The sequence below is a fragment of the Exophiala aquamarina genome, assembly GCF_000709125.1.
Source record: "Exophiala aquamarina CBS 119918 chromosome Unknown aczIA-supercont1.8, whole genome shotgun sequence".
Lineage (NCBI taxonomy): Eukaryota > Fungi > Ascomycota > Eurotiomycetes > Chaetothyriales > Herpotrichiellaceae > Exophiala > Exophiala aquamarina.
The window spans coordinates 507,575-534,146 of NW_013550580.1; the positions used below are offsets into that span (position 1 = coordinate 507,575).

At 47.1% G+C, this 26,572-nt stretch overlaps 7 protein-coding genes across 7 annotated transcripts; 5 read left to right on the forward strand and 2 right to left on the reverse strand.

Moving 5' to 3' along the window:
• Positions 1-3,815: 3,815 nt before the first annotated feature.
• Positions 3,816-4,310, reverse strand: A1O9_08752 (uncharacterized protein; the record flags this gene model as incomplete). The annotated part of the gene is made up of 2 exons (XM_013402235.1): positions 3,816-4,218; positions 4,288-4,310. The coding sequence occupies 2 exons, from the start codon at positions 4,308-4,310 to the stop codon at positions 3,816-3,818; spliced, it is 426 nt and encodes a 141-aa protein (XP_013257689.1).
• Positions 4,311-5,669: 1,359 nt separating this feature from the next.
• A1O9_08753 (uncharacterized protein) lies at positions 5,670-7,043 on the forward strand (the record flags this gene model as incomplete). The annotated part of the gene is made up of 1 exon (XM_013402236.1): positions 5,670-7,043. The coding sequence occupies one exon, from the start codon at positions 5,670-5,672 to the stop codon at positions 7,041-7,043; it is 1,374 nt and encodes a 457-aa protein (XP_013257690.1).
• A 957-nt stretch (positions 7,044-8,000) lies between these two features.
• On the forward strand, positions 8,001-8,768 carry A1O9_08754 (uncharacterized protein; the record flags this gene model as incomplete). Its single annotated transcript, XM_013402237.1, has 2 exons — positions 8,001-8,151; positions 8,242-8,768. The coding sequence occupies 2 exons, from the start codon at positions 8,001-8,003 to the stop codon at positions 8,766-8,768; spliced, it is 678 nt and encodes a 225-aa protein (XP_013257691.1).
• A 972-nt stretch (positions 8,769-9,740) lies between these two features.
• A1O9_08755 (uncharacterized protein) lies at positions 9,741-10,511 on the forward strand (the record flags this gene model as incomplete). Its single annotated transcript, XM_013402238.1, has 1 exon — positions 9,741-10,511. The coding sequence occupies one exon, from the start codon at positions 9,741-9,743 to the stop codon at positions 10,509-10,511; it is 771 nt and encodes a 256-aa protein (XP_013257692.1).
• Positions 10,512-12,023: 1,512 nt separating this feature from the next.
• A1O9_08756 (uncharacterized protein) lies at positions 12,024-13,865 on the forward strand (the record flags this gene model as incomplete). Its single annotated transcript, XM_013402239.1, has 4 exons — positions 12,024-12,155; positions 12,281-12,712; positions 12,763-13,376; positions 13,430-13,865. The coding sequence occupies 4 exons, from the start codon at positions 12,024-12,026 to the stop codon at positions 13,863-13,865; spliced, it is 1,614 nt and encodes a 537-aa protein (XP_013257693.1).
• Positions 13,866-24,547: 10,682 nt separating this feature from the next.
• Positions 24,548-25,167, forward strand: A1O9_08757 (uncharacterized protein; the record flags this gene model as incomplete). Its single annotated transcript, XM_013402240.1, has 4 exons — positions 24,548-24,630; positions 24,680-24,830; positions 24,869-25,010; positions 25,039-25,167. Coding segments are annotated over exons 3-4 (207 nt in total), but the record flags the coding sequence as incomplete, so codon positions are not given.
• A 560-nt stretch (positions 25,168-25,727) lies between these two features.
• Positions 25,728-26,539, reverse strand: A1O9_08758 (uncharacterized protein; the record flags this gene model as incomplete). The annotated part of the gene is made up of 2 exons (XM_013402241.1): positions 25,728-26,384; positions 26,432-26,539. 2 exons carry the CDS (start codon positions 26,537-26,539, stop codon positions 25,728-25,730), a joined length of 765 nt encoding a protein of 254 aa, XP_013257695.1.
• Between the last annotated feature and the right edge of the window lie 33 nt (positions 26,540-26,572).

The window sequence follows — 26,572 nt, forward strand, 5'->3', positions numbered from 1 at the left end:
CGAGATAATCCTACGTTAGATATCTAATACTAATTAAGTAGTAGTTAAAGTATTATAATCCGAGCTATAAGTAGTTCTAACTAAGGTAGGGTTCCTTAATAGAGTGGGTATAAGAGTACTAACTAGGATAATAAAGGGAATACTTATTCGTCGGACTATATCCTAAAACGTAGGTATAGGATTACTAACGAAGTTAACTACGATCTATCCTAATATAGGTAGTAGGCGTATATATATAGTACTAGTGGCTCTCTTAGATCTCGTGGCTCCCCTTAGATCTCTCGAGATCCCACGGGATCCAGGGGATCCAGGAGATCTAGCCTTTCCTGGTCACGTGACTTAGCCTCGTTCTCCATCGGCTAACTTCCCTCCTGGGTAGGTGCCTTGATTCCCTTAGCAACCTTTCAAGTGACCTAGTTCGTAATAAGTATGTATAAGCTCTAGAAGAAGATAACTTATCTTTATAATATTAAGGTATATTATGCGAAGCTTACCTTTAAGACTTTACTTATAGCTTACCCCTTTCTAACTTATTTCAGCATTAACTTGCACTAAGAGGTTTCACCGGACCCTTTCCTATATTTCTCGAAAGCAGTTCCTAAATGCTTCCATTTCTTAGCAGCAATACGTCTATAAGCCCTTGAGGACTGTCCAAATAGACTGGAATCTCGCACTTTTGTGCGAGGATATCTTGGGTTATGTCACGGGTTGAACCCGTAGGATGTCTTGGTAAGAACCAGCGACGTCTAGATTCGACCGTACAGTTGTACAGCGGGACGATATCACGTGACACTAATGGTTACCTAGGATACCGGGCGACCCACCCCAGGAGATTATATCTCCCTGTGGACAGCGGCAGGACTTCTTTCTCTCTTCCCTTCAGCTTAACATCCTTGTTAGACAGGTCCTATAGTAGTTGAACAAGCTCCTATTGAAACCCTCACAGGTTAGTTGTAAAAATTCCTTTAACCCGAATTCTGTCACGGTTCGCGGGCAGAGAGTATGATAGATGTTGACTAGGCAGTGTATTATCTACGTACGGCTATTCAACAGGCACGGGCAGCTTGCAGACTAGGTCAGGTTGATTGACAGGACGTAGCTCGAAGAGCTACAACAGAATGTAGGACGCGTTCACCCGTATATCAGTGTTCGGCAAACCTTCCAGCTAGGTCTCTCACGTGGTTCCGATCCAGCCCCGTGACAAATTCTATAACGTCGGTGATAAGCGAGCTAGCCACCTCACCAGAATCATCGACACATTTCATGACTATACTCAACCACAACGCCTTAAATCAATTGAAACTACTCGGAATCCTCTTCCTCAGATGAGGAGATAACTACTTGACAGGTTCTTGTATTGTGTCCCGACTTACCGTAGACGCTACAGACTCTCAGCCGCGTTTTCGTCCTCGGCTTTCGACCACTACTTCGCTACGTTTTCTGCTTTGTCTGCACTGCCACCGTATTCTAAGCCTGTAGATCTTGTCCCTCGGCTAGTGTCATGCTTCCTCCTTCGCGGAGGCGTATCCTTTTAGCGCGGCGACGGCAGCTAAGCAGCGCATTCTCCTCTCGAAGTGTGTTGGCCTCGGACTTTAAAAGCGCGATCTGGTGCATAATTCCAGTCGCACTCTTCGCAAACTAGTCAATAGCCTTGAGGATCGGTGTCGGAGAGCTTCCTTAATGACCTGAGACTCGATTCTTGATGAATTCGGACTGTGAACTAGCCTCAACTAAATTATTGGGTGTTTTAGAGACCTAAGGTTAGGTAGTCTTAGGGCTATCTATTTCGGGTGTTAGTGTTCGTAGCTTTACATCTAATCGAGTAATAATACTTTCAAGATCCTAGGGATAAAGCCCTACAACTCGAAAGCCTCCTTGAATATTGCTTTCTGTCATAGAGCCCTAGAATGCCGTGAAAAACGTCGGAAAGAAGCTATCCTTAGCAAGATAGGTGGTACCGGCTCTCATCCTCTTCTTAATTTTTCGACCTTACGCCTATTTTTATGGGCCAAAACACCCGATATCTAGGGCTGAAGTATGCGAGGTGAATAGGGAGGTATATAGAGAGTAATAATATTATGATCCTTATGGTAGAGCTTAAAGTCGGTCAAGTGGTGACTTCTATGGCCCTCGAGGATAAGAAGATAATATTGACCCGATGTTCGAGGCTTAGGGTACTTCTTAAAGTGCTGAATCTATTCTAGGCCTCTTTTATTAGTAGTTCAACCGTTTAGGGAAGTAGCGATTACCTAGTCGTGAGAAAGAGTGCTGTTTTAGTACTAAGTTGAGAGATGGTATTTACCGCAAACGATGATGTATGGAGGGACGGTCCAGCTCTTCGCATTGACACCTTGAATGACTATAACCTATTCCTAATTACTAGGCTAGACTAGCTTCGTGTTAGAAAGTCGTTCGGCGCTTGTCACGACTATACCTATTAAGATAATACCTATTATAAACCGGATCTTATTAAAGTTGAAAATACCCGAGTCTACGATGCTATACTTAGTGATTGTGTTCATCACGAGCGAGAACCAACCACGAATCACCTCCGGATCTTCGCATTGGGCCCTCTTATAGTCGTACCGACGAAAGAAACGCGTCCGGAGCTCTGGTTGTCGCTTGATAAAGTGTGCGGCCCAGCGCTTCCCGACCTGCGGCGCGTCGCGCTCTCCGAGCAGTCGATTGGCCATATCTTCTACCTCACACACGAGAATCCAGGTTAAGGATATATTGAACAGTCGTCTTCTCCTCAAGATTGGTCAATTTCCGGGAATTGGGTGTACTGTCGCGTTGAGACGCGTGCCTAGGGTGGCACGAGGGACTCTAAAGACCTTTGCTGCGGCTCTAACGCTTAAATTAGGGTCTTGTCAGATTGCCTGGGTGGCAAGGAGTATCTGACTTTCTTTACAAGAATTATCCATCATGTTTGGTGGAGGAAGACGTGTTGGAAGTTGGTGGTCGCGATTTTCTGGAGAAGTTGTTGGCGCTAATGATTCTAGCGCGTACTAACTCACCTAAAACGTGACGCGCTAAAGACATGGATACTAAACTTAGTGAGGCACTCTTGTGAGTCTCGTCATAAAATTGCTATTGTATCAGCATTTGGAATGCTTGGAAATCAATGAGTGATTTGAGATCATGAAAAAGGGGCTCACGGAGATCAAATACCTCATAGATTTGTATATAAACAAGAACAGAGTCCATAGAATTGAAAGAGACAGAGATCTCATACATGCTCGAGTGCTTGCCAAAAGGGGCGTAGTCAACTTCGCCAACAGAAGTGGCCAGCTCGCTTATCACCCACGTTATACATATTACGAAATTATACTGTAATTCAGCAGCCCTTAATGATGAGTTCGTTGTCCTTAACGGGGTGAGCTATATAGGACTACTAGAAGATTGGATTTGAAACGCGAGCCTTTGAACTTTCTGACAAACACCGTCCTTCCCTCCGATGTCCTCAGGTCCGATAGGCGGCAAACTCTCACTTGAGTCGGTTGATGCGCTAATGGGTATACGTACATAATGTTCTGTAAATCATTTCAGATAGGAACTGAATAAAATAGAGGTAGTTGCTGTTTAGTAGTGCCAGGTGCCTCGTTAGACGTGCGGCTAGTTCTCTTGGGCTCCAGAATCAGTGGTAATATCTGTCAAATAAATCTCAAATCGAGAATACAAGCTATTCCTATACCAAGAGGCCCTCTAATGTATCTGGATGCCAGCACGCCATCCTACAGACACCTTCAATTACCAAAAAACTCCAACTTCTTGCAATGGCATCATGAATCCCACCTTGAAAAGATCAAATCGACCTACCACGCGACATTGCCCAACTTCAAGGGAATAAGAAGCATCCGATGTCCAGTCCCTGCCAGCTTGGGCAGCCTTCCAGCTCGGATGTTCATCTGCAATGACTGGCGGATAAGTTTAGGCTCCGCCAAAGTCGCATCGCGCTTCTGTCGCTGTGTTACGAATTGCTCCACTGTCATGCCATCCTTAAGATGCTTGTTCTTTTCTCGGTCTTGCTGGACGAGCATAAAAGGCAAAGGCGTATCTTGTCCATCACTTCCTTGAGCCGGGTAGTCATGGCCGACGCAAATCTTGGTATTTTCTGGCAAAGTCAAAAGCTTGCGCCCCGATCTAAAGAGACTTTCTGCACATCCACCAGGAAAATCGGCGCGAGCAGATCCAAGATCCACCAGGAAATTGAATCGCCTACAAAGACATTATCTGCGTGTATGGGTTAGATCGCGTATATAAAGGAAGAGAGCGGCGTTCAGGTACCTACCGCCTATCTTGTATCCCATGTGATCTGGAGTGTGATCAGGAAGAAGGATTGCGGTTGCAGTCAATCTACCAACGTGGAATGTCTCATCATCGTCGAAAAGCTTATCAAACACTCCTTCATATTCTTCGTCCGGGATATTGTATCGGCACTAAAAGTTTTCTGGATTTGCACAATGCGCTTTCCAATACAAATAATCGGTCTATTCAGGTTGACTTGGATCTCGGCGAGGCGTTGCTGAAGATATGATGCTGCTGCTAAATGATCTGCATGGGCATGAGTTTCCAAAATTGCATCAACCTTGTAACCTTTTCCTTGATAAGATCTAGCAGCGAGTCGGCTGTTTTCGTGGTGACGGTAGCTGTGGCAGGGTCATAGTCCAGCACGGGGTCGATGATGACACCGATGCTGGTACCGTGGTCGGCAACAATGTATTGCCATGATGCAGTTTTGCTGTCAAAGATAGAATGAACCCTTGGTTCTTTGGCAGGACTGCCTCAGTAGCGTACATGGCTCGTCCTTGACCGGCTTTGACTGAAGGAGTATCTGTGGAGTAGCGTCTACAGCTCAAAAGGCTCCTCGGGGGCGATTTACAGAATACCAAGCTTGTGTAGGATGCAGTATGCGATGGACTGTGAATTCCTCTGGGACCTCTGCTGGCCATATTACAATGTAGACAACAGACTTGCGTGGTTGAGCCGATGAAGGTTGGCATACGAACTTCGATCGCCGACTGAGCAACAACATTACTCAACGGCCTAGACTGTGTGACACACGGTCTCAACCCCTGCATGTTGGCTTGAGTATTGTAATAACTGTGATGGAGTGAAACCAATTCAAAGGAGCTTTCGAAGAGACAGAGTCTTCAATCATCCAATACTCTCATCTCACTCAAGTATTGCTGTATACTGAAAGGCGGAGATCATGTTCCACGCAGTCGAAATACAATAGCCCCGGAGACTTGGGTTCGAGGTACCCAACTGGGATCTCTCGACTAGGTCGGCGACATGTCGGGGATCATTTCATTTTCGGGCTTCTCGGGATACCGACGTGCATGATGACGTTACTCGCGCTTCAGTCCCCCGGCTGGGGGTTTTTCCACCAAAAAGTCATTACCACACTCTAAGTGTGTTTTCAGGGTGCAAGTCGTTTGTGTCACCGCACATCGATATCACAATCAATGTAGATCTTGCAAGACACCTTAGATATCTTAACAGGTCCCCGAAATGCTGATCGATGCCAACCGCCGGGACGGCCTTGGCGAGTTTCTCCAGGCCCCCTAGTAGGCAGCCTGCCGTTTCTTCTACATCCGCATTACCGGCCTGTTTAGTATTCCTTTGACGCAAGCTGTAGCGATTATTCCACCTGTTCGCTCGTTAAGATGTTGCGTTCATATATATCAGCGACAACGCTCATCTCCACGCGTTTCGGAACTAGAGCCCACAATCCTCAATTCGCACGAAGGCTTGCCTCAGTGGCAACATATCCATCAACGAGTTCGACTTCACACCACCATAAAGTGATTGTCGTGGGTAGTGGCAGTGCTGGCCTTACAATCAGCCATCAATTACTTCGATCGGGTAGTTTCAAACAAGATGACATTGCTCTCATTGACCCTGCCGAATGGCATCACTACCAACCTGGCTGGACTCTGGTTGGCGGCGGCCTCAAAGACAAGCGAGATCTGCGAAAGCCTCTAAATTCTCTCATCGAGCCACAATTGAAGTTCTACAATGAGAAGGTGGAAACCTTCTCGCCGGAACAAAATTCAGTATCCCTAGGCAACGGTGGGAAGCTCAACTATGAGCAACTTGTAGTTGCACCAGGTATTAGTGTCAACACCGGAGCTATTAAGGGTTTGCCTGATGCTCTTACGAACCCAGATTCGAACGTCACCTCGATATATACATATGACACATGTGATAAGGTCTTTCCGGATATTTCTAAGCTCAAGAAAGGCAATGCAATCTTTACACATCCCGCTGGCGTGGTCAAATGTGCAGGAGCCCCACAGAAGATCATGTGGCTCGCCCTGGATCATTGGAAAAGTGTCGGTCTATACGATATGAACAAAAGTGCCGCTTCACCAATTCACATCTCCTTCGCGACTGCTATGGGGGTAATGTTTGGTGTACCCAAATACAGCAAAGCGCTCAATGAGCTGCGAGAGCAGAGGGGTGTTGAAGGACTATTCCAGCACGATCTTGTGGCTATTGATGGCAACACAGCTACCTTTGCTCTTCCCGATGGAAAGGATCAAGTTAAGAAGCACTTCGACTTTATGCATGTCGTCCCAAAAATGGCGCCTCATGCATTCATCCAGAACAGTGTTCTTGCGAATGAAGCTGGCTTTGTCGATGTTGATGAGTCAAACCTTCGTCATAAGAAATTCGCCAATGTTTGGTCCTGTGGCGATGCCTCGAGTCTTCCTACCTCTAAGACCGCGGCTGCAATTACGGCCCAGGCTCCCGTATTGGTACGAAATTTGCTTAATACCATGGAGAGCAAACAGACGTCAGACACATACAACGGATACACATCATGTCCTCTTTTAACAGAATACGGCAAGGTCATGCTTGCTGAGTTCAAATATGGAGCCGAGCCCCAAGAGACGTTTGGCTCCGTGTTTGGTATCAACCAGGCTGTTCCACGTCGTGCTTTCTACCATCTGAAGAAGGATTTCTTTCCCTGGGTGTACTACAAATCAATGGTGAAGGGTACTTGGGCTGGGCCAAAAGGCTGGCTCAGATCGTGACCGTTATTGAGTCTGTAAGATAGTATTCATCATTTACTGTATATATACACATCGCTATACTTCAATACCAGTAAAAAGCATGAATATGGGAGATATCTATTATAGGCGCAGTCCATCCGGACATTCCCGTCCTCCGTAGTTCACCTCCTATATCCGTCCACGACGGGTCTACTGTGGGTGACATTAGTTGTGGCGGGTTATTGCTTTCAGATGCACGCCCCAGTAAAGGTAATATCGATAATACCACGAAGTATCATTCTATACAAATTGGTAGTTAAGGAGACCCCCGCGCATCGCGATTGTATCCAGCACCCTATCTAGCATTTCATCGTTATATCAATCCATTATCTCCTCGTTCGGTGAAGATTTATTCTACCTATACCCATTCCTTGACTACTTGAGCGATTTTGAGGTACTGCGTACCTTTACGTCACATTTTTTGTGGAAGGTCTGTGGTCATTGCAATTTCTAGCTTGGGTTAGTTTGGCTGTTATCAATCCGATGTATTCGGCCTTCAGATCTCGATCTCAGGCTCTAGTCAAAGTATAATAGATCTCTATTTCGTCAGAATTTTCCTCGGCTGGCCTGGCATCGTTTTGTCTCCGGGAACTGACATCATATTAGGTTTGAAGGACCCTAGGAGCAGAAATCTCGGTTTCGCTAATCCAAACAGGTTTTAATCATCGCTTTTCGGGGCTTGAATGGTCTTCATGATACTGGATGTCTTATCCGGTCTTGGCAGGATTTTTGAGGCTCGATAATCTCCATGACACCGGATGTCTTGCCCGGCGATGGCGGGTAAGTGCTTGGTATAAAGTACGGAAGCATCTCTAGAGAGGAAGTGAGAGCGAGCACCCTCACATAAATTACCATATTCGAATCCACTTGCGACGCAGTCCAAGTCGTTTCCCACTTTTCCACGGATAGGAAGCCTTTCAGCCCCAATTTAGTAATACAATGTCGTCGAATTCAGGTCCAAACCACGAATTCCTGCCCCTTCACAATATCTGCGAGTTTCTAAATGCTCTGCACATCTACACAGATGAAGCTCGACAAGGCAAGACACGAGCTGTCGAGGCACATCATTTCTGCTCGCATGTGGGAAAAGGTAAGCTAACGGCTTTCCCACCAAAGATAATACACCCCTTTCTCTACCAAGGAACAAAGCTAACCTAGAGCGTTCTCTGCGTCTTTATAGATCTACGTCAGTGCCTAATCTACGACTCCGGCGGCAAAGACGCACGCCTCATCGGCGTTGAATACATGGTCCCCAAGCACGTCTACGAGACACTTGATGTCGACGAGCAGAAGTTATGGCATAGCCACGAGTTTGAGGTGTCATCAGGCATGCTTGCTCTACCTAAACCGGATGCGTATGACCATGATGAGTGGAACGAGCTAGAAACCGAGGCGATGAAGGAAGTAGCGTGTTTGTACGGAAAGACCTGGCACTTCTGGCAGGTCGACCGTGGTGACGAGTTGCCCTTGGGCTTTCCTACGCTCATGGGCTCGCTAACGGCCAAAGAGCAAATGCCTAACCTAGCAGAAATGCTTACGCCGCGGAATGAGACATGGAGCATTGACCATGAACATAAGGCTCGAATTCGCAAGAGCGCGGGTGTATTGGGCTCTGGTGTCCACGAAAACGCCGACTCGTGGTGGAAAGAGAGTGATAGCAAGGCGAACAGGTCTCTCTTTCAAAAGATGACTGATGCGATTCGTTGACGAATGTTATTGAGCCAAATAAGCATCAGCAATCAGCGAAGCGCCGAAGCTTCCAGGAATGCACTGCTGTATAGGCATTGAGTCACAGATTCTATATGAGTTCGACGGCTTAATGTGTTTCTATGTAGATAAATAAAGGAAGTTCTATACCTAAGATACACTATATAGCAAGCCTAGTAGAATCCCAGAACTCTTGGCAACCCTAAATAATCCTAACAATAACTCAAAAAGTATGTAGATAAATATAGGAAATAGGTGAAAGGCCGATAGGAATTCGTACATGGCCTACAGCCCCAGAGAATTACCGCCTAGGATTTCTCTAGTGTCTATATCTATAGGACGAACTCCACTTCCTTTTAACTAGGCGGCCATATACTAGGGATCACTTGTAGACCTTCCCCCGCCTAGTTCTCCTCTCTCTAATCCTAGTTAGTGTCCTTCAAGAAGATGTCTTCTAAATTTAATGGGTCGGGCCCGTCGCCGCAATTATTGGTAAGGTCCCAGAAGCCTAGCACTTTGAGTTAGTTAGGAAGTCCCTAAGGCCTATATTACCCGTTTGTGGCTGTATTAAGATCCGAGCTATTGTATTTTAGTCGATCTTTATAGGGGAATATACTTCCCTTAGTATTTTATAAGTAATACGGGGTCTTCAGAAGCTTATAGGACATAGCTAGACTATATAATAGGTTAGGTTCGGTAACCTGTAGTATTGTTGTAATTAATATGTGTGGTAAATCATAGAAGTTAGAATTAATATTGTGTGGGTCCCCGAAGTCGCCGAAATATCTCAACCGAGGAATTGGGATGACCTATAAGCATGCGACATTGCTCAGTCGCATCCTGCACTGAGCAGTGAGCACATCCAAATCACGCGATACCAATGAAGTACGCAAAGAAAGAGGCAGGTCCGGTTGGAAATGCTGCAAGCACCCGTAACAAAAGTATGTCTGGCAGCTATGTAGGACGTCTAACATGTTTGCTAATTTCCAGGGCACGACCAAAGATGAACCTCGATCCAAGAAGACGCGATTGCAGAACTATCTGTTGTCTTCCCTGCGAGTTGATATTTTGATCGAAGCACAACTCCTACTTCTTACTTTTAGCACTGGAATACAGGATGCGATCAGCTTTCCGGACTTTCATTGTTTTGCCTCAAATCAGACTGGCAACTCTGTTGTCCTGGCTGTCGGACTAGCTGGTCTTGGTAGTGATCTCTTCAATGTTTCCAATGTAGGAGTGAGCTTGGGCTGCTTTATTGGTGGCGCCATTACTACAGGGCAGATCTCTCATTTTGCTGGACAGCGGCGGAGGGCCTGGCTGCTCTTTTCACACCTGCTGCAGACTATCATGATTTTCGGCGCAGCCTGGATTCAATCGAATTCCGCTGCACGAGGTTCTGGGCCTTCTGCCTTAGGAGCTATAGCACTACTGGCCTTCTCTTCCGGTGCTCAGGTCGCTTCCATGCGGCCTATGCGCATACCTGAAATAACCACGGCGATGGCGACCGCCGCTTGGGTTGACCTCGTTGTGGATTCTAATCTGCTCGTGTTGAAAAACCGCTCGAGAGACCGACGGGCCCTCTTTCTGTTGGCTTTGGTGGCTGGAAGTTTTGCAGGGGCTTTCATGCACGTTGGCATTGGTTCGTCCAATGCGCTGATTGTGTCAGCATGTGGGAAGTTGTTGGTCTTTCTGACAATATTTTTTAACCGAGAGCAGAAGCCGCCGGCAGAAACTGATGTGTAGTTAGTGAAAATAACTTAAGAGTTATGGTCAAGTCCACATCTTTGTCCTGAGAATTGTACACAGCACGACCCTAATATGCAAAGTGAGCCCAATGTCACAAAACTCTCGCATTCATGTCAGTTTTTCTAAGCTATTTACGGTTGCACGTTTTATGGCTCATTGCGCAGCGGCACTCTCGAGCTAGCGGCACTATTTCAAAATTTGTCATTACCTTTCGACATGGCCTTACCTTAAGTATTTATCTTTTGATAGATCATTCGGTGCAGTTCCAAGAAGCCAAAGATGCACATCGTTTCCCTATAGATTGTTTGTTGATGGCTTCAAGACACGCCCGATGGAAGTACTCACGGCCCAATGTGAAGAAAACTGGATACCCAGCCAACGGAAAAGCCAGCGAGCACTCTCATTTCAATGACGTAATAATGATGCTGAGGACGTTTTAGGTCAAGCGATGGCGTTATTGGCAATCGCGGGGTTATAGGCGAGTCTGCGTACGGAGTATGTACTATACAGTACTTACTTCTTCAAGCCAATAACATAGCGACGAGAGATTAGACCGTGTTACGCACGACCAAGGCATAGCCCTTGCTTTACTATTTGTGTTCAGCGGAACAGCGTATATTAGGACCTTTTGCTAGGGAGCTACCAACCCTCCGAGGCAATCCAACGAAGCAAGTTTCATGTGCCTCTATATAGCGGGTTGTTGGCTATCCGGACCTCACGTTCTCGCCGAGCCTATGGTAACTAGGGAGTTTGGAAAATTTAGAAGAGAAGGAGATATGTATGAGACGCGTTGAAAACGCGTGTTTCATTACTAGGTCGTTCACTAGGTGGTGCCTAGACTCAATTAGAGTACCTTATTAAACCTTAATTATTACAACCCCCAGAACTCGGTACAGTACTTCGTACTCGTGAGCACTGAGACCTTGACACGTGGGTACACGTGTGCTGCAGACTGCGCCAAGCCGCTAAATGGTCCAACACAACTTTATTCGGCGCCTCAAGCGTCAACACAGTGATTTGCGGGTTTAACACCGTTTTCCTCCATCCAATATTTTTCCAAAGTGCATTCGATCTTTCTCTCATGCGGTGATTTCGACCGATCGAAAGCAGCAGAGAAACGTCTCCGAGCCGCGTTATACCGCGATTGGCTTGAGACAGACCCCGTGATAAAATATGACCAGCCACGAGATGAAGCTACAACATTCATCGCAAGACCTACCGTGCAATGGTTGCAGGAAACGCAAAGTCCGATGCTCAAAGACTGAGCCATGCTCAAACTGCAAACGGTTGGGTCAAGAATGCACATTTGATGACTCCAGCCGGGTAGTGCGTAGACGGAGGCCTGGAGCAGACGGATCTGCCACTGAAAAGCTGAGAACGAGAGTCTCAGAACTGGAAGAACTCGTCCAAAGTCTGCAAAGGCCATCAGATCAAGGTGAGGATCTCTATAGTATATATACACCTGTGAAAAGACAGAAGCTATTGACGCCGGGGTTTACAGGGGTTCCGATGGATGCTTTAACCCAAAGCATTCTTGAGAAACACATCAACCAACAACCCAGCGTCGAGGGGAGACTCGTCTTTGACCGAGACCAGTCTCGTTATCTCCACCAGGGCTTCTGGGCGGCCATGTATGATGAGGTATGTGCAAATCTACATCTGTGTCTCTGGGCTACCAGGGCAGTGCCTTTTCTGGTAAACCTTCGAGTATTTTGTGAAGGGTTCCCGCTCAATTATTATCTGAACAACAAGAGCTTACAATCCAGATCGGGGACTTGGATTTCACTCTTCAATCGAAGCCTCAAATTGTCGACAATTTCCTTCTCGCCAGCCTCGGAAGCCAGTCGTGTCCAGAGTACTCACACCCTTCCAGAGACGAGGGCGACTTTCTGCTCAAAGTCTTCGTCGAAAAGGTGGACCCTTTCGTCCACCTCCTTCATAAGCCTTCCTTTCTTTCGGAACTCAATCATTTCCGGCGCGGCCTCCTGGGAAGTGACACGACATTCGAGATTATGCTTTTTACCATCTATATGCTTGCCTTGCTGCCTCTGAAACCCGCCACGGTCGAGACCCGGCTGCACGAACCCAAGGTGGCTCTCATGTCGCGCTATCGGTCTTATGTGGAGTATGGATTGAGTCGAAAGAACATTACTACCTCTCAATCCCTCAGCACTCTCCAAGCGTTCCTGCTGTACATGGTAAATATCGTTCCCCTTCTTGCCTTCCAGGACCCGCCTAACACAGCCAGACACACTTATTCTGGATAGGTGAGATGCTTCACGTCAGTACCCTCCTGGGGATCGCAGTCGCCATGGCACGCAGGATGGGTCTTCATCGCGACGGGTCTTCATTCCCTCTTGCACCGTGGCAAGTCGAGCTACGGCGTCGCCTGTGGCACCACATTGTGGTCCTTGATGGTTGGTGTGTGGAGAATCACGGATTGCCACCTTTGGTGAGCCTGGAACATGTGAATACCGCGTTACCTCAGAATTCGAATGACTCTGCCTGGGACACCTCCAAATTCGCATCATCGCGTCCGGCAGTCGTGACGACTTTCACGGATATGACCATCTCGTTGCTGCAGTCTGAGATTGGATCACTGACGACCTTCACCCTCAAACATCCTTACACGAGCTCTATGGATGTTCGGGCGTACCTTGATTTCCAGACGGAGATCTTGGGAAAAGCGCGTCAACGACTGGAGAGCACATATTTGAAGTGTCTCGACCGAAATCAAGTTGTGCACAGACTGGCGCGAGACTTGGCAGACCTGGCGTTCACACGAATCAGGCTGATACAGCTACAGCCCGTCTTAAATGCAAGAGGCTGCGGGGAACAGGAACAGGCTGAGATTGCGGCAAAGTAAGTACAGCCCCTTGCGGGATCTTGGTCATATTAAAAATAAGTCACTCCAGGTTATATGGGATGGCAACTGACTACTGCAAAACATCGCAATTTCTGATATCTGCATATGCACCGCATAATCTCGACTGGGCTATTGTACGGGCCTTCTCATGGCATTCGGTGGCGACCATGCTCTCGATGGTATTACGGCACGACAGTCTCGCTAGCACGCCCGAAGCAAGAGCAGCGCGGTCGAGGATAGAGAAATTGTTTCAAAACCGTTCATCGATTGGCTATCTTGCGGACAATGACAGTCTTTGGGTGCCGTTGCAGAAATTGCGGATGGAATTGGCGGTTAAGGAAGGTACATTCGAAGCAAAAAACCTCGAGTCAGTCTCTTCCATGGATGCCTCGGTTGATCTTTCGCACTTTGGGTGGAATGGAGAAGGCGTTTCTAGCATGTTTAGTGGTTGGGGTGACGACCATATGCCAGAAGCGCTACGGTAGAATGGCGTGTCCGTAAGCCGGGGGTGTATTTACCATATCTTGAGCCGCCGAGCAAAAGAGGAAGTTCCAAGCGGAAGCCTGAAGACCACGAAGTCTTGACTACCGCAAGATGTGAAAGCAGAATCAAGTCTCACCTGGAACAACCATGCGTCCACCGTTACAGTACGTGTCGTCCCGACATGAGTCGTGGCTGCTTGAATGTTACAGAGTTTCCGGCCCGTAAGCGGATTCCACAGCCTGACAGTCCCATCGCTAGATGCTGAGGCGAGGAATGTACGGTCTTGCGGGAATATCACAGCAGGGGTGAGACACGTACATGAGCATGATGAAATGTGGACACACAAACTCCTTACTACAATTGTTTGCGTTGCTAAAATCATTATGAATGGAGAGATCTGAACAGTTCTTATCGAAGTTTGTATCTGAGTATGAAACTCGCAATGCAAGCTAGACTTCCGAGTCCGTTCGGTAATGGAAAGCGTCGACAAGGAGCGCGAACGTGCAAACGGGCTTGGATTACTACGAGAGAAACTTTTGATAGGGCAGGCACAGTCCTGACTCCGGATTCGGGTTGGTTTCGCGTGCAACACACAGGTACTAGTATCGTTGAACTGACAACCTTCAATTGAGTTGACGGACTGTGGCTGCACCTATTGCAAGGTAATGTCCCCAAACCCGCCTTTTCGCTACGAGGTTCGATGCAAACAGATCGTACTTGCTTGACAATGCTGAGCATGTCGCGAAGCAAGCTAGAGATTTTGAATCCTCAGATAGGCTCTCCAGCACAGCTAGGCACTGTTTTCGTCGAGATCTTTCACGTTCAACGGTGCCTCAACTGCAGCAGTGTATTCTCCCTTTGGATCTTTAAGAAATATGGCAGCTACTCCGGGTCAGGACAGTCATCGTCTAAGATGGTTTGATCTATGACTTACCTATGGCAGCGGCCACTACATAAGCGTTCCGGAAAGCAATGTTGTACACTTTCTTCTGAGCGACAGACGCCCCTTCCAGAATCTCTTCCGTAAGGAGGAACCACCGTAGCCTTTCTCTAAAGGTGCGATAAGTGGCGTACATGCATTCTTCAGCTGTTCGGTAAAATTTTTGGACATACAAGTATACAAACTCGAGAGATTCTACAACGAGAAGTGGTCATTTTTCCCCTTTGCGGAGAATACTTAGATACAGCGCCAGATGGCTGCTGAGGCGATCGATAGGGTTTAAATGCGCGTCACCTTTGGGAGTTCGGGGATCAATTGCGGTCGAAAACAGGGCTGTATATGAGCCTGGAGATAGCGAAGGATATGAACTTGGCGATCAGTGGAAGATGATTTTGGGGGTCCATATTGTAAGACTTCGGAGAGCAGTTTGTACCTTTGATGCAACCTATGTGAATCGCCCATGTCAGTACCTTAACGAACGTAAGCTGGATTCGGGGGTTTCTCTTCTTTTACTCCTTGGGGGAAGAGAAGAAGCATCGGAATTCTCCTCCGCTGTATATTCACTAGTGTTGTCCCCGCCACGATCGATCACTCCCGTCTGAGGGAGCCCAAAGACGCGCTGCGCTGGTGCCAGGTATTTTCCTCCGCCAGTGGACTGGCAAGATCGACTCTGTGGTCGCGAAGTGAGCTGTGCAGTCGGTATTTGTTTTCCTGTATAGGAAGCAGGATTGGCCCTTGGAAAAAACCATGTCAAGCTGACTCTGTTATCTCCCTCGCAATGGAAGTACCAAAAATCTGTGCCACACCAGTTATCATTACGAGCTTTTCGGCTGGAATTCCTTCTCAGCAGGGGTGCATGTTGATATAAAAACATATTATGGTGCGCTCAGGAGAGAGGTTTGGACCCGCCCTGAATTTGCTTACCGGTGGCCCTAGACCTCTTCACCATGAGGAGGTGCCCTGGTCGGAGCTTGGAACGAGGATTTCTCGCAGATCCATTGTTAAAAATAGTCCTGCCACCTCTATGATGTATGCGGTCACTATCTATCTACATTATCGTAGATAGAACTAGGAGATAGTGGTAGTCACTTATTCCTTCTCACCCCTCCATTCACAACATTGCATGCTCGACGCTATACAGCAGCCCTCCCATGATATCCAAATTTCACCAACCCATTATACATAGTATTTCACCTCAGGACCGTTCTTGACATAGCTTCATGCATCATCAAATTCGTACCTGTTGACCCTCTGTTTGGTATTTCATAACCATGATCCAAGAACTTGCTCAGTCTTCATTTCCAAAAAGCACCATTCTGATCCATGCTCTCATAAAATGCTTCATCATTGGGGTTGACGCATATTAACGCTGGATTGCCCTCCTGCGTTGGCGCATGTATTGCCGGGGTCTGTGGACTCTCTTCTTTTGCAGACCAAACTCTGTCTAACCGAGTGCACGTGCCAAAAGGCCAAGCGAAATTGTTGGGCTCCATTTCAGTCTCCTCATCTTCTTGCTCGTAAGATTGTGCTGGCGGGGCTTGATGCGCAAACGCAGAACCGGGAGAGCATGAATTTTGTGTTAGACTCAGGATTCCCGGTGACTGATCCAACCTCGTAGTTTTTGTAGTATAATGAGTGCTCTGGAATTGATAAGTTGGCAAAGACATAGGCTTGCTCATTGGCACAACTGGGGCAGAATGAGTCTGAGAATGATAGGAAGATTGGTGGATGTTATTTGACTGCACTGGCGGTGTACGGTTACTGTTGATTATTCTTCTCTTGCTCCCTTGTAATTGAATACTATGCTCTTCGCCTCTGTAGTAAGTTGTGGACTTTTGGTGTGGTAGTGAATAGCCCTTTCCATCTATTACATTCTCTAGATCGTCTCGAGGGCTCCTATCGGCGACACTTGAATAATTAGAGACCGAAGGAGATACTGGTGGAGATTCAAAAATGCTATCTACCTCGGCGCTTAATTGCGCGGAGGGAATTTGTGACTTAAGCTTTGTAAGGAGGGACAGCGCCCGTCGTAAACGATCCTCCAAGATTTTAGTACGGGGTGCGCCTGCCACCTTTTGACCTTTGGTGGATGTAAATGTACAGTCTATTTCGGATATGTTAATTTCTGGCTTGAAGACTTTAACTTTGGACTCACATCTTTCGAAATCCTCACACGGTTCACACGGTTGTCTTCCAGTGCAACGAATCTTGCGCACACGACATTCATTGCATGCTCGACAGGCGCGAGGGTATTTCCTCCTTTTAGACGGCTCTGGTGGCACAGGCTGGCTATCATATTCCTCCTCCATTGTGACATAGAAATCTGGCAGTGGCTGCTCTGGAGACTCCGGCCTTGGAACCAAGAAACCCACTTGTAGAGCCACTTATCGCAAATGAAGAGTTTAGGGTATCTCAACCGATCAGCCCCCCGCGATAATTTCTCCTTTAATGTTGAGGGACAAGGTAACTAGATAGAATCTTCACACTGGTCCACAACCCTGACAAGCAAGGGCATAAATGTGCATATAGTGTAAAGACTTCGTGCTTGGAAAGGCAACCTGAGCAACATGTTCAGGCCAAATGAGATATCATGGATACTTTATCCCCAATTGAGTTCCTGGATTGGAATATTGTACTGTAGCCCTTGGAACTGTGTGTCCGCGGAAATATTCGCTCGGTCACAACGGTGGAACCAGTTGAGGTCAAGCTAAATAAGGATGATCATGTGGGAGCAACCCGCAACACGAGAACTCAGATGCTCTGGTTCCACCCGTAGTATGCACTATGAGGCTTGCGCAGGCATACTGTCGTCAAGATCCAAGGGGTCACTTGCGTTACTAGACCGACATAAACGCTGGCCTCAGAAGAGGACACTTGGCCCTACGAACAATCTGCAGCCAGTGTCGTGATTATCCCTGCCGCTACCGAGGTTGGACTGTTTTCTTGGTACTCTTGACACTCTTCCTATTTCGCGAATATCTCTTTAATCTATTGGAGTAGCAAGTCCAAATTAAGTGTGCCCTGACATTGGAATTACTATCGACTGGCAAGCAGGAGGAAAGGGCTAGCTTGGTTGAGCAAAACAAAGAGGTGGCAAGTTGGGTGAGTGCCAATTAAGCAGATCCGTTCCAAGGCTTGATGTTGCCACATGCGTGGCCCGCGAACGTTTTCTGCAGGCCAAGCCATACGACTCCTGGAGGCGTCTGGGCAGCTGACGTCTTAGCATCTCGAATCATCGGGAGTTACGAGAGTCTTGGAACCTTGAAGCTGGGAAGCCCGGGAGCTTGTGGCAACAGATCCGAAATTGAGACACTTCGGGTTCTTCCGACCCCAAATTCGCCTCCTTGCGCCGACTAGTTTCCGTCCCAGGCACTCCGCTTTGAATGTGGCCAGATGATCCACAAATACCCGATTTTCTATAAGGCCCCGCGCCTCCGCCTCGCTTCGCACCATCGCTTGCGTCGCTACGGAAGGCTAATGTTACGACGTGATGCATAACATGTTCCCAGATCTAGAACGCGTTTGAGCCAAAAGGCCGCTCCAACCTTCGCATGCACCATGAAGCGGTAAATGATGGCAAAAGGATAGTTAATTGCTTTTGAGGCCTTAAAGAAAGCCCCAGGAGCCCCAGATCCAGCGAGATGTAGTGTGAATTCGTCTTAGCTTCGACCAGGGATAATCTATGTCCTAGAATTTCGAGAGTAGTCCTGCATCGAGCCATGAGGCGCTCAGCTTTGGTTGTGGATGAAATCCGCATATTTTAATTCTAATCCTTGCATGAGAGGTTTCACCTGGAAACGTCGGTCTGCTTTCCAAAGTTTGATATGAATCCAGCGAAGGAAATGGGAAGACCCAGGCAGCAAGCTCTCTAAGAGCATGTTTCGAGGCCTCGATCAATTGACAGAACCCGTGAAGGGCTTAGAACGCCGACTCATCATGAATTGGATATCCCACAAGCCTTTCTCACTAGTTCTCATATTGATGACGTGTCACCCCAAGCGGTATGATATGTGCTGCTAGTCAAGGATTTAATCATTTCCATACCCATCGCCAAGCACGTTCATGTCAGTCTACAAAGTCTTCAAATCAAGCCTCCTGCCAGCACGAAGATTAGTTCCATTACATAAAATCTCCTAGTTCTCAACACAGGGGTGGTTACCAGGGGCACTAAGAAGGGAAGTGGACACATACACGGGCATCGAGACACGGGTAATTCGTGCAAATAGCTGTATGAGAGCCACCAGCCGGGCTTTTGCACCACAAATCCATCCCTAAAATCTACACTGTTGAAACCCTGATGGTTGGACGGGGGTTGAACTTGAGAGATCGGGACAGTGTGGGTGAAGGGGCTCACCGCTCTCTCATTTTTGGCGATACAGCTTCAGTTTCTCGCTGAAGTTTCTGTGGGTCGATAATAACATCAGGGGTAATATGAGAGGCAACAACAGCCAGCATGGTTCTAGATCTTCTCATCACTGACAACCCAGAGAAGCTAACAAGGTCACGGCTTCCAGGTCGATCTCGAGAAGATTACTTTTTAGCAGTCACGTGGTCGTTGAGGCATCGAAGAGAGTCAAAATAAGGTTGAGCGGCTCGACTTTGGGGAATCTATCGGGATACTCATATTCCGATTTATAGATTACTGATTAGGTAGCAGCGTATGTAATGAATTTAATATGTGCCCGAATCAACCACCTTTAACGTTCTACTGTACTTAATTAGATGTATTACTACGAATTAATCGTCAGTTAATTTTGATCAGCGTCATTTCTACTGAGGAGAGCGCTTGTATTAACACAATTTTAGTGCCTGAAAAAATTGATAGCTAACGCATAAGGCATGATAGCTTTGCCCAACGTCGACTTTGAAAAGATTAGCCGGAAGCAATACTTATTGCAGGTTACATTAGATATTGTATGCGGCATAGAAACTGACTCTGTCTTCGAAATTCGAGTCGAGGACCCCCATATAATCACTCTCAGAGAACCAGTTCGGCGGTGCCTGAGAAGCGAAGTTGTATCCCACCATTTCAGAACTCAGGGCTGGAAATGAAGAAGCATAATAAGCTGAGACTTGGGCTTGATATCTCCCCAAGGGCGGGATACTCGCAGCTGAGTTAGTGGTATCTTCCCAAAGCAGCACAGGTGAGCGATCATGGTGACCCTGAGAAGTAGCTGAGCAGGTTTCATGCACACCTGGAAGCTCATCAGATACTTGTTTCCGACAAGACGATAGCTGGGAGCTATAGTTTCCGAGAGCTATCGAGAAATCGAGTCCGGCGTCGTTAGATTCGATGGGTTTGCTAACTCTACTTTCGGAGGAAAGTATCTTTTGAAGATAGTCCAGTGCGCAATGGATGGGACCCGGGTCTGACGAGCGACGGGCAAAATCTGCCAATGATCTTGCTACGTGTTCGATGCGAGATTTGTCCGACTCTAGGACAACGTCTTTGCATATGCGAAAAGCTCCTAAAACATAGGCTGCACAGAATGCCCCGAAGTAAACAATCCAAGGCGGGTAGCAGCCAGGAATATTCGGGACGTGAATTGAAGCGAACACATCATTAGCGCATCTCACTGCTGTAACCATCTCCTTCTGGGACCATTCAATTGGTGGTCTGCATAACTTGCAGAACCGAGGTCGCCGACGTTTCGAAGAAGGGTTGCGTTCTCGCAGTCTGTGTGCTGATTTTGATGTATCCGCATCCATGCATCGGTGAGTGTTGCGAATTTCACGTAAAAGGGTAGAATTTAGTACCAAGGTAAAAAGGTGCATGTCAAGTTGTAGCTCACGCGTTGTTCTTACCAGGCGACTTCCGTCGGGAAACTTTTGCGACAGTGTCATCAGTTTGTCAAGAATAAGTTGTTGCCGCGGAATGCATGACTCCAACAAAGTTTTTGTCTCTTCCCAGGAACGCTCGGCTTTACCATTTAAGCTGATCGCGGATAAGAGTACATCGCCCTGGTACTCGGTGATGTCTATCCTAGTTTGAAGAAGCTCTACGACGCTGGGGCTTTCGCCTTTGAAATTGGGTTTTGCGGGCTTAGGGTTTTGTAGCATGGCCAGATGTTGGCCAAATAGAAGGCTGAGCTGGGTGTCTAAGCATAAAAGTTGCCATTGAACTTTACGGAGTAATTCCTCTTCAACAGAATTCTCCTTGGCTATGACATCTCAGTTAGCTAAAGCTTCAACGTCCAAATAGCGACTCGTAAACGTACTATCATATAGCCCAGCCTTTCGCATAAGATTTGGGAGCTCTGTCCAGGCCTGGATGGCAAAGCCTTGGTGCAGCAGATGGGTGACTGACCAGCAAGATGTGTATAGCTGACGGAGTTGAGCTGGGATACCGGCTGGTAGCCTTGTTAACAGCGTAAGTGAGAAATGATTCATTATGCAATCATTATAGTCCGTGGAATGATTAGGTGGACATTGGCAAGCGTTCTTTGCAGCCTTGGCTTGGGAGGTCTCGAAAATATTTACACAAGGCCTCGCGTGCCAGTCTACTCCTTCCTTGGTGAGTAAATGTTCGATCCGCATCATGTTAGATAGTTTCCAAGTTATAGATTTCGAGGACTTACTTGATCCACACAACGGCACAGAGACAGACCAAAGGCACCGTGGAGGATCTTTTCCGCACGGTATTGCTCTTGCGCAGTTACCGTGGCAGACAGAGTCGCCTCAGTTTGTAGTCCTTCCTCTTCTGTGGGAATTGTTGGGGAGAAGTTTTCATACATCTGCACTGTCTGTCAGTACAAAATTCGCGAACTCAACTTCTGTTTGTACACATTGTAGGTCTGATCGCTTGAATTCCCCTGGCACGGTGATAGGATGCGAGCAATGCTTTCTTCGCGTTGGCCTCTCAGATGAGCTGCACGGGTTTTCTTCGTTACACTTAGACCCGTGTTAGCAAACCATCTTGGCAGTGAGGTTCAATCGTACTCGAAGTCTACCTATCCGACAGGGGATAAAGGCGTGGAATTGTTTGTCTTGTCCCTTTCTTGTCTTTCCATGAGCCAACATCATCGAGTGACCACCATGTGATCTACGCAGAAATGCAGTTCGAATGTGAGGTAAATGTATCTTTGCTGTCCAAGGTGATGCGAAAATTCTGTAGGCTCTCAAGAAATGTCGCGGAAACGACAAAGCGCATTCCAGTGAGTGATTAGGGTAGTATCGATTTGTCGCTGCTGGTGAGCCTTGGCAGTCTGAGGTAAAGTGACAGGTTCACCGTTTGAAGTAGTGGTTCGATGAGATGTTGCCGTGACAGGGGTTCTTGGTGTGATTTAATCGACTTGATGTCAATGCCTTGCATTTATGTAGGTGTCAACTGTTCATTCACCGTTACTGGATATGCGTCGGTGTGCAAGATAGATTGTTTGTGGCTCTCTACATAAGCGCTGTGGCCATCTATAACATGCGGCGGTTCAGGCCCACTTTGACAGATGTTTCCGCAAAAGAATCCCCGTTGTGGAATGCTCGAAATATCAAGAATTGATAAGAACGCGACGTATAGAACTATTGATTTATTCGACATCCACAAGCTCAGTTGGCTGTGCTTGACACCTACTGAACCAGGAGTACTCCGCGGGGCTTTCGCACAGACCATCCGATACAGTACTACAAACATTTCATTTGCGGCATGAGTGGCCTGATCTGTGTTGCTGGGATGTCGGAAAAGTGTGGTTATCCCAAAGCGCAAAACGCCACAAAGCCTTTCCGCTCGTGAACGTGGCGGTCTGGACCGATTCAATCTCCCAGCTGTCCTAATTTTCACAATGGTCCTACTGACCGCGAGGGGCTGCCAGCATCGGCACACCCAAACTAAAACCGCCGGGAGAGCTTTGCTAATATTATCAACTAACGTGGATGATACGCAATTCAACCACTTTCTCACCAGCCCGCAATAAATCAACTTAGTTGCAAATCCAAAATAATAGTAATTAACCAGTCATATCTGCTCAAACCTGTAGACATTGGATACCTCTATCTTCCTGAAAATTCCGCGCATTTTGTTCAGTTTTGTCGCAAGTGGCACAGGGCCTTTCTCTCGCAGGACTCCCTTGCCCCACCAACCCCGTTTTGTTGCTTTTTCTCGCCTTCCCTGTCCATCCAATACCTTTTGATGCATGAATTCAGGTGCATTCTGTTATCCTCAACGATTTTGTGTCAATTTAGCCGTTTAGCATTTTCTTAAGGTCTGGTTAACACTGACAATGGTTTCGACCCGATCCTTAAGCAAAGGCTGCAGAATGCATCATCGCCTGCGCAACCTTCATAAACTAGCCAATCACTTGATTAGTCAACGTGGGAGTGAAAATTCGCCTCTGGTAAGATTACGCGGTTTCTCCTGAGTTACCTATTGCTCGTCGATGTTATTCTCAACAATCACCGGGACATTGGTTTCTCCTTGGAGTACTTGAAACTCCTTCCCGCGGTGAGGTGGCGATTAGTTTTAGGGGGTGAGGGATGAGTATCAGATCTTTCTGGGCTCATGAAATACTCCCATCTACGCCGTATTTAGGGAATTTCAGATATCTTACCAACGAACCAAGCTGCTTCTTCCCCAAAGTTAAGGTCTACGACTCTAAAACTCTGGACAGCTCGTCTTGGTGACCGAAGAGCCAACATTTGATTCTGCAGTACACTCTCTTGATGGCGTATAGCCTTTTTCACTTTCATGTTCCTCAAATATTGATCCGTGAGGCCGGTAACTGAGTCTTTTCGAGCCTTGCCCGATAGGAACTCTATTCTGAAATCGGCTACGAGAATCTTACCTGCAACTATACGCAGAAAAGTAATACAATGTCAGAGCCTTACGTTTCGCGATGGCTAAACTTGAAGCTCGAGCCGTTGAAACGCTCGTATTCTTGTCTTTTTCATTAGTTTAGAAGTCTAGACTGTCAGCCAGGGAGACCATGGTAGCTAAAAGTTTCGCCATGCCTCATTAGTTATAAGGTATTCATCTACTTGAGAATAACATTGAATAAAGGCGAAGCACTCCGAAACAACTTTGGGCGTAAGTTCTCAACCTATTCAGGTACACGCAAATATAGTTTCGAGGCTCAATATAAGGAGGCTTTTATTAGGGGCTTCAGCGTCAATCATAATAGCCTCGCTCTAAGCTTAGCTCCACAACATCTAGCTCATCTCATTAAAGTGGTACCACTACATCCTTTAGTAGCTGATATTAATTAACATGGTAAAGGTTTACTCGGGTATCTGATGGACACGATTGAATGTTTAAGGAAGAAAGATTTAGTCATTAGGCATTAGTGCGAGCAATCTCCCTGAGAATGTCTCTCATATCTATTGCATACTTAGTTTAATTAACCTCACCTACTCTTGGGTTTAGGCCTAATCTCTATACTGAAGCTGTAGATATGGAAGCTAAGCCTGCCAATCTATCTTTTGTTCCTGAATCCTAGAGTTTATACAGAGTAGTAATTCTTTTCGTTGCTCTTCGACTGTAGGTCTCCTCGTCCTTCCTCCCTTGTACACGCTCTATGACCCCCAGCTCTGTGGATATACCTTGAATTTCATCTGGGCAGATATGCAAACTTCCGACGACCTCTCGCTCGGACTAATCGGCTTGATGACGCCTTCATTCCCTTTGGAACCATGTGGTTCACACTTCTATGGGTCTCTTTGAACCAGGTGAAGGGTCAGGCTCGAACCTATTGACGCCGCAGGATGATCCGCCCTCACACCATTTCTAAAGTAGGCTAGAATAGAAGAGAGCAAGTGATTTTTGTTTCAGAGCATGCCATGCTTTACACTATCTGGACCGTAAAAGCAGCTGAGTTGATACTATTTCTACGACTACGTATGTTAATGGCGGCATCTCTTATAGTAAACCTGCTAATCAAGTCTTAGAAGTGGGGAGATTCATTCACATAAACTAGTACATGTGATCATTCTCTGGGTTTGTTGCGCTTTAGTGGTGACGATTTAACCTTGTTCCTGATCTGATGTCCTCTATAGACTATCTCTTATCACAGTACTGGACGCTGCCACCCATTAACGGCTAGTGAGCGCTGTTTCTCTTTGAGTTATCAAGATGCTGAGGATAAATTCAGCACTGTACGCAGCTACAATCATCAACGCCATCTTCAATATATCTACGGATATTATGATCCTTGCCATCTGGATTCCACTAATATTGAATGCGAGACTTAATGTGCGACACAAAGTCGTTGTAGGAATTTTGGTATTGGTGCATTGGTGATTGTGGCGAGCTATTGTTCCCGCAATTTATTACCTCGTCAGTGGCAGTCGCTCCTCTGAATTCATACGAATACATGAACTGGTACTTAAGAGAGGCGTCCATCTCAATTTATGTGGCTAAAGTACTTGGAATTGGGGTTGAGAGCTTTTGCTCAATGTTCGGTCTTGCGAAAACCATCACTAATGATGCTGCGTCTGGGCCTGCCCGGGGTCTTATCCCAGTGGACGGCATCGTGTCAAAGATGGGAGCACTGAGGCAGATCGTCCTTCCGTGGTACAGGGTGATGGAGGTAAATTAGCCATCAGAATAACAGCTCGACCAGTGTTTGCAAGGCCTTCACGGTTACTCAGCGGCGCTCCCGCCATATTATCCCCACCCCGGGCGATCCCTATTCCTATTCTTCTTGTGACAAACACTCATTCGTGACACACAGGAGGAAGTGCTTCATGGAATTCGTGGAAGCTTGAAAATGGAACCCTACCCGGATAACGATCATTGTCATTTATTTTGACTTGGCTGGTTCAAAGCCATTTGGTTATTGGCGAGGGTGTGCAAACGTCCGCACGTGAGTAGTCACGTCGTGCAGAATGAATGAAGGTCGGTGAAAGTGCGCTACAAGCCATCGTCATGATCTAAAGCTAAGAGGCCGTGTCAGATGATACTGACTCTTTTGACATCTAATCAATGAGACCATTACATTCAAGGGAAGCCAATACCACCGTCGACACCAATAATCTGGCCTGTGATATAGCTGGCACCAGAACCAGCCAGGAATAACACTGCCTCCGCTACCTCTTCCGCGGTTCCCTCCCTCTTGATATGTTGATTATTGCGGAGCCTTGTCGCAATAGGCGATCCCTCCATGCTGAGATCGGTCTTGATAGGTCCTGGCGCAACTATATTGATAGTTATGCCCTTCGGTCCCAGCTCGTCTGATAATGCAACGGTTAGCGCGTTCAAAGCGCCTTTCGAAGCACCATATACGGGCAACATAAAGGAGCCTAGTCTCGCGATTATGCTAGATACGTTGATGATGCGCCCTCCGGCCTTCATGAAAGGAAGTGCGGCTTGAATCAGTAGGAACGGGCCGCGCACATTGACATGGAAGACCGAATCCCAATCAGAGGTGCCGACAGAGGAGATGCCCTCAGGATTTAGAACGGCAGTACCAGCATTGTTGACAATAATATCGATGGTCTCTGCGTTGAACGCTTTCAACGTGCCATTGACGAGGGTTTGGCCAAAATTCGTGTCTCCAGCATCAGCTTTGAGTGCAACAGCCTGAACGCCAAAGCTTCTTAATTTCCCCACGACTTCTTCTGCCTGGCCGGCAGAGCTGTTGTAATGGATGGCGACCTAGACGATGTTAAAATTTGTCGAATGGCAGGGTCGGTAGGTCTCACATTAGCTCCTTGCTGTGCAAGCGCAACCGCCGTTGCAGCACCGATGCCGTTAGACTTTCCAGCCCCGGTCACAATGGCAATCTTGCCCTTGAGGAGCTGCGAAGCCATATTTTTGGAGTAAGACGTTGAAGACTGCTGCTT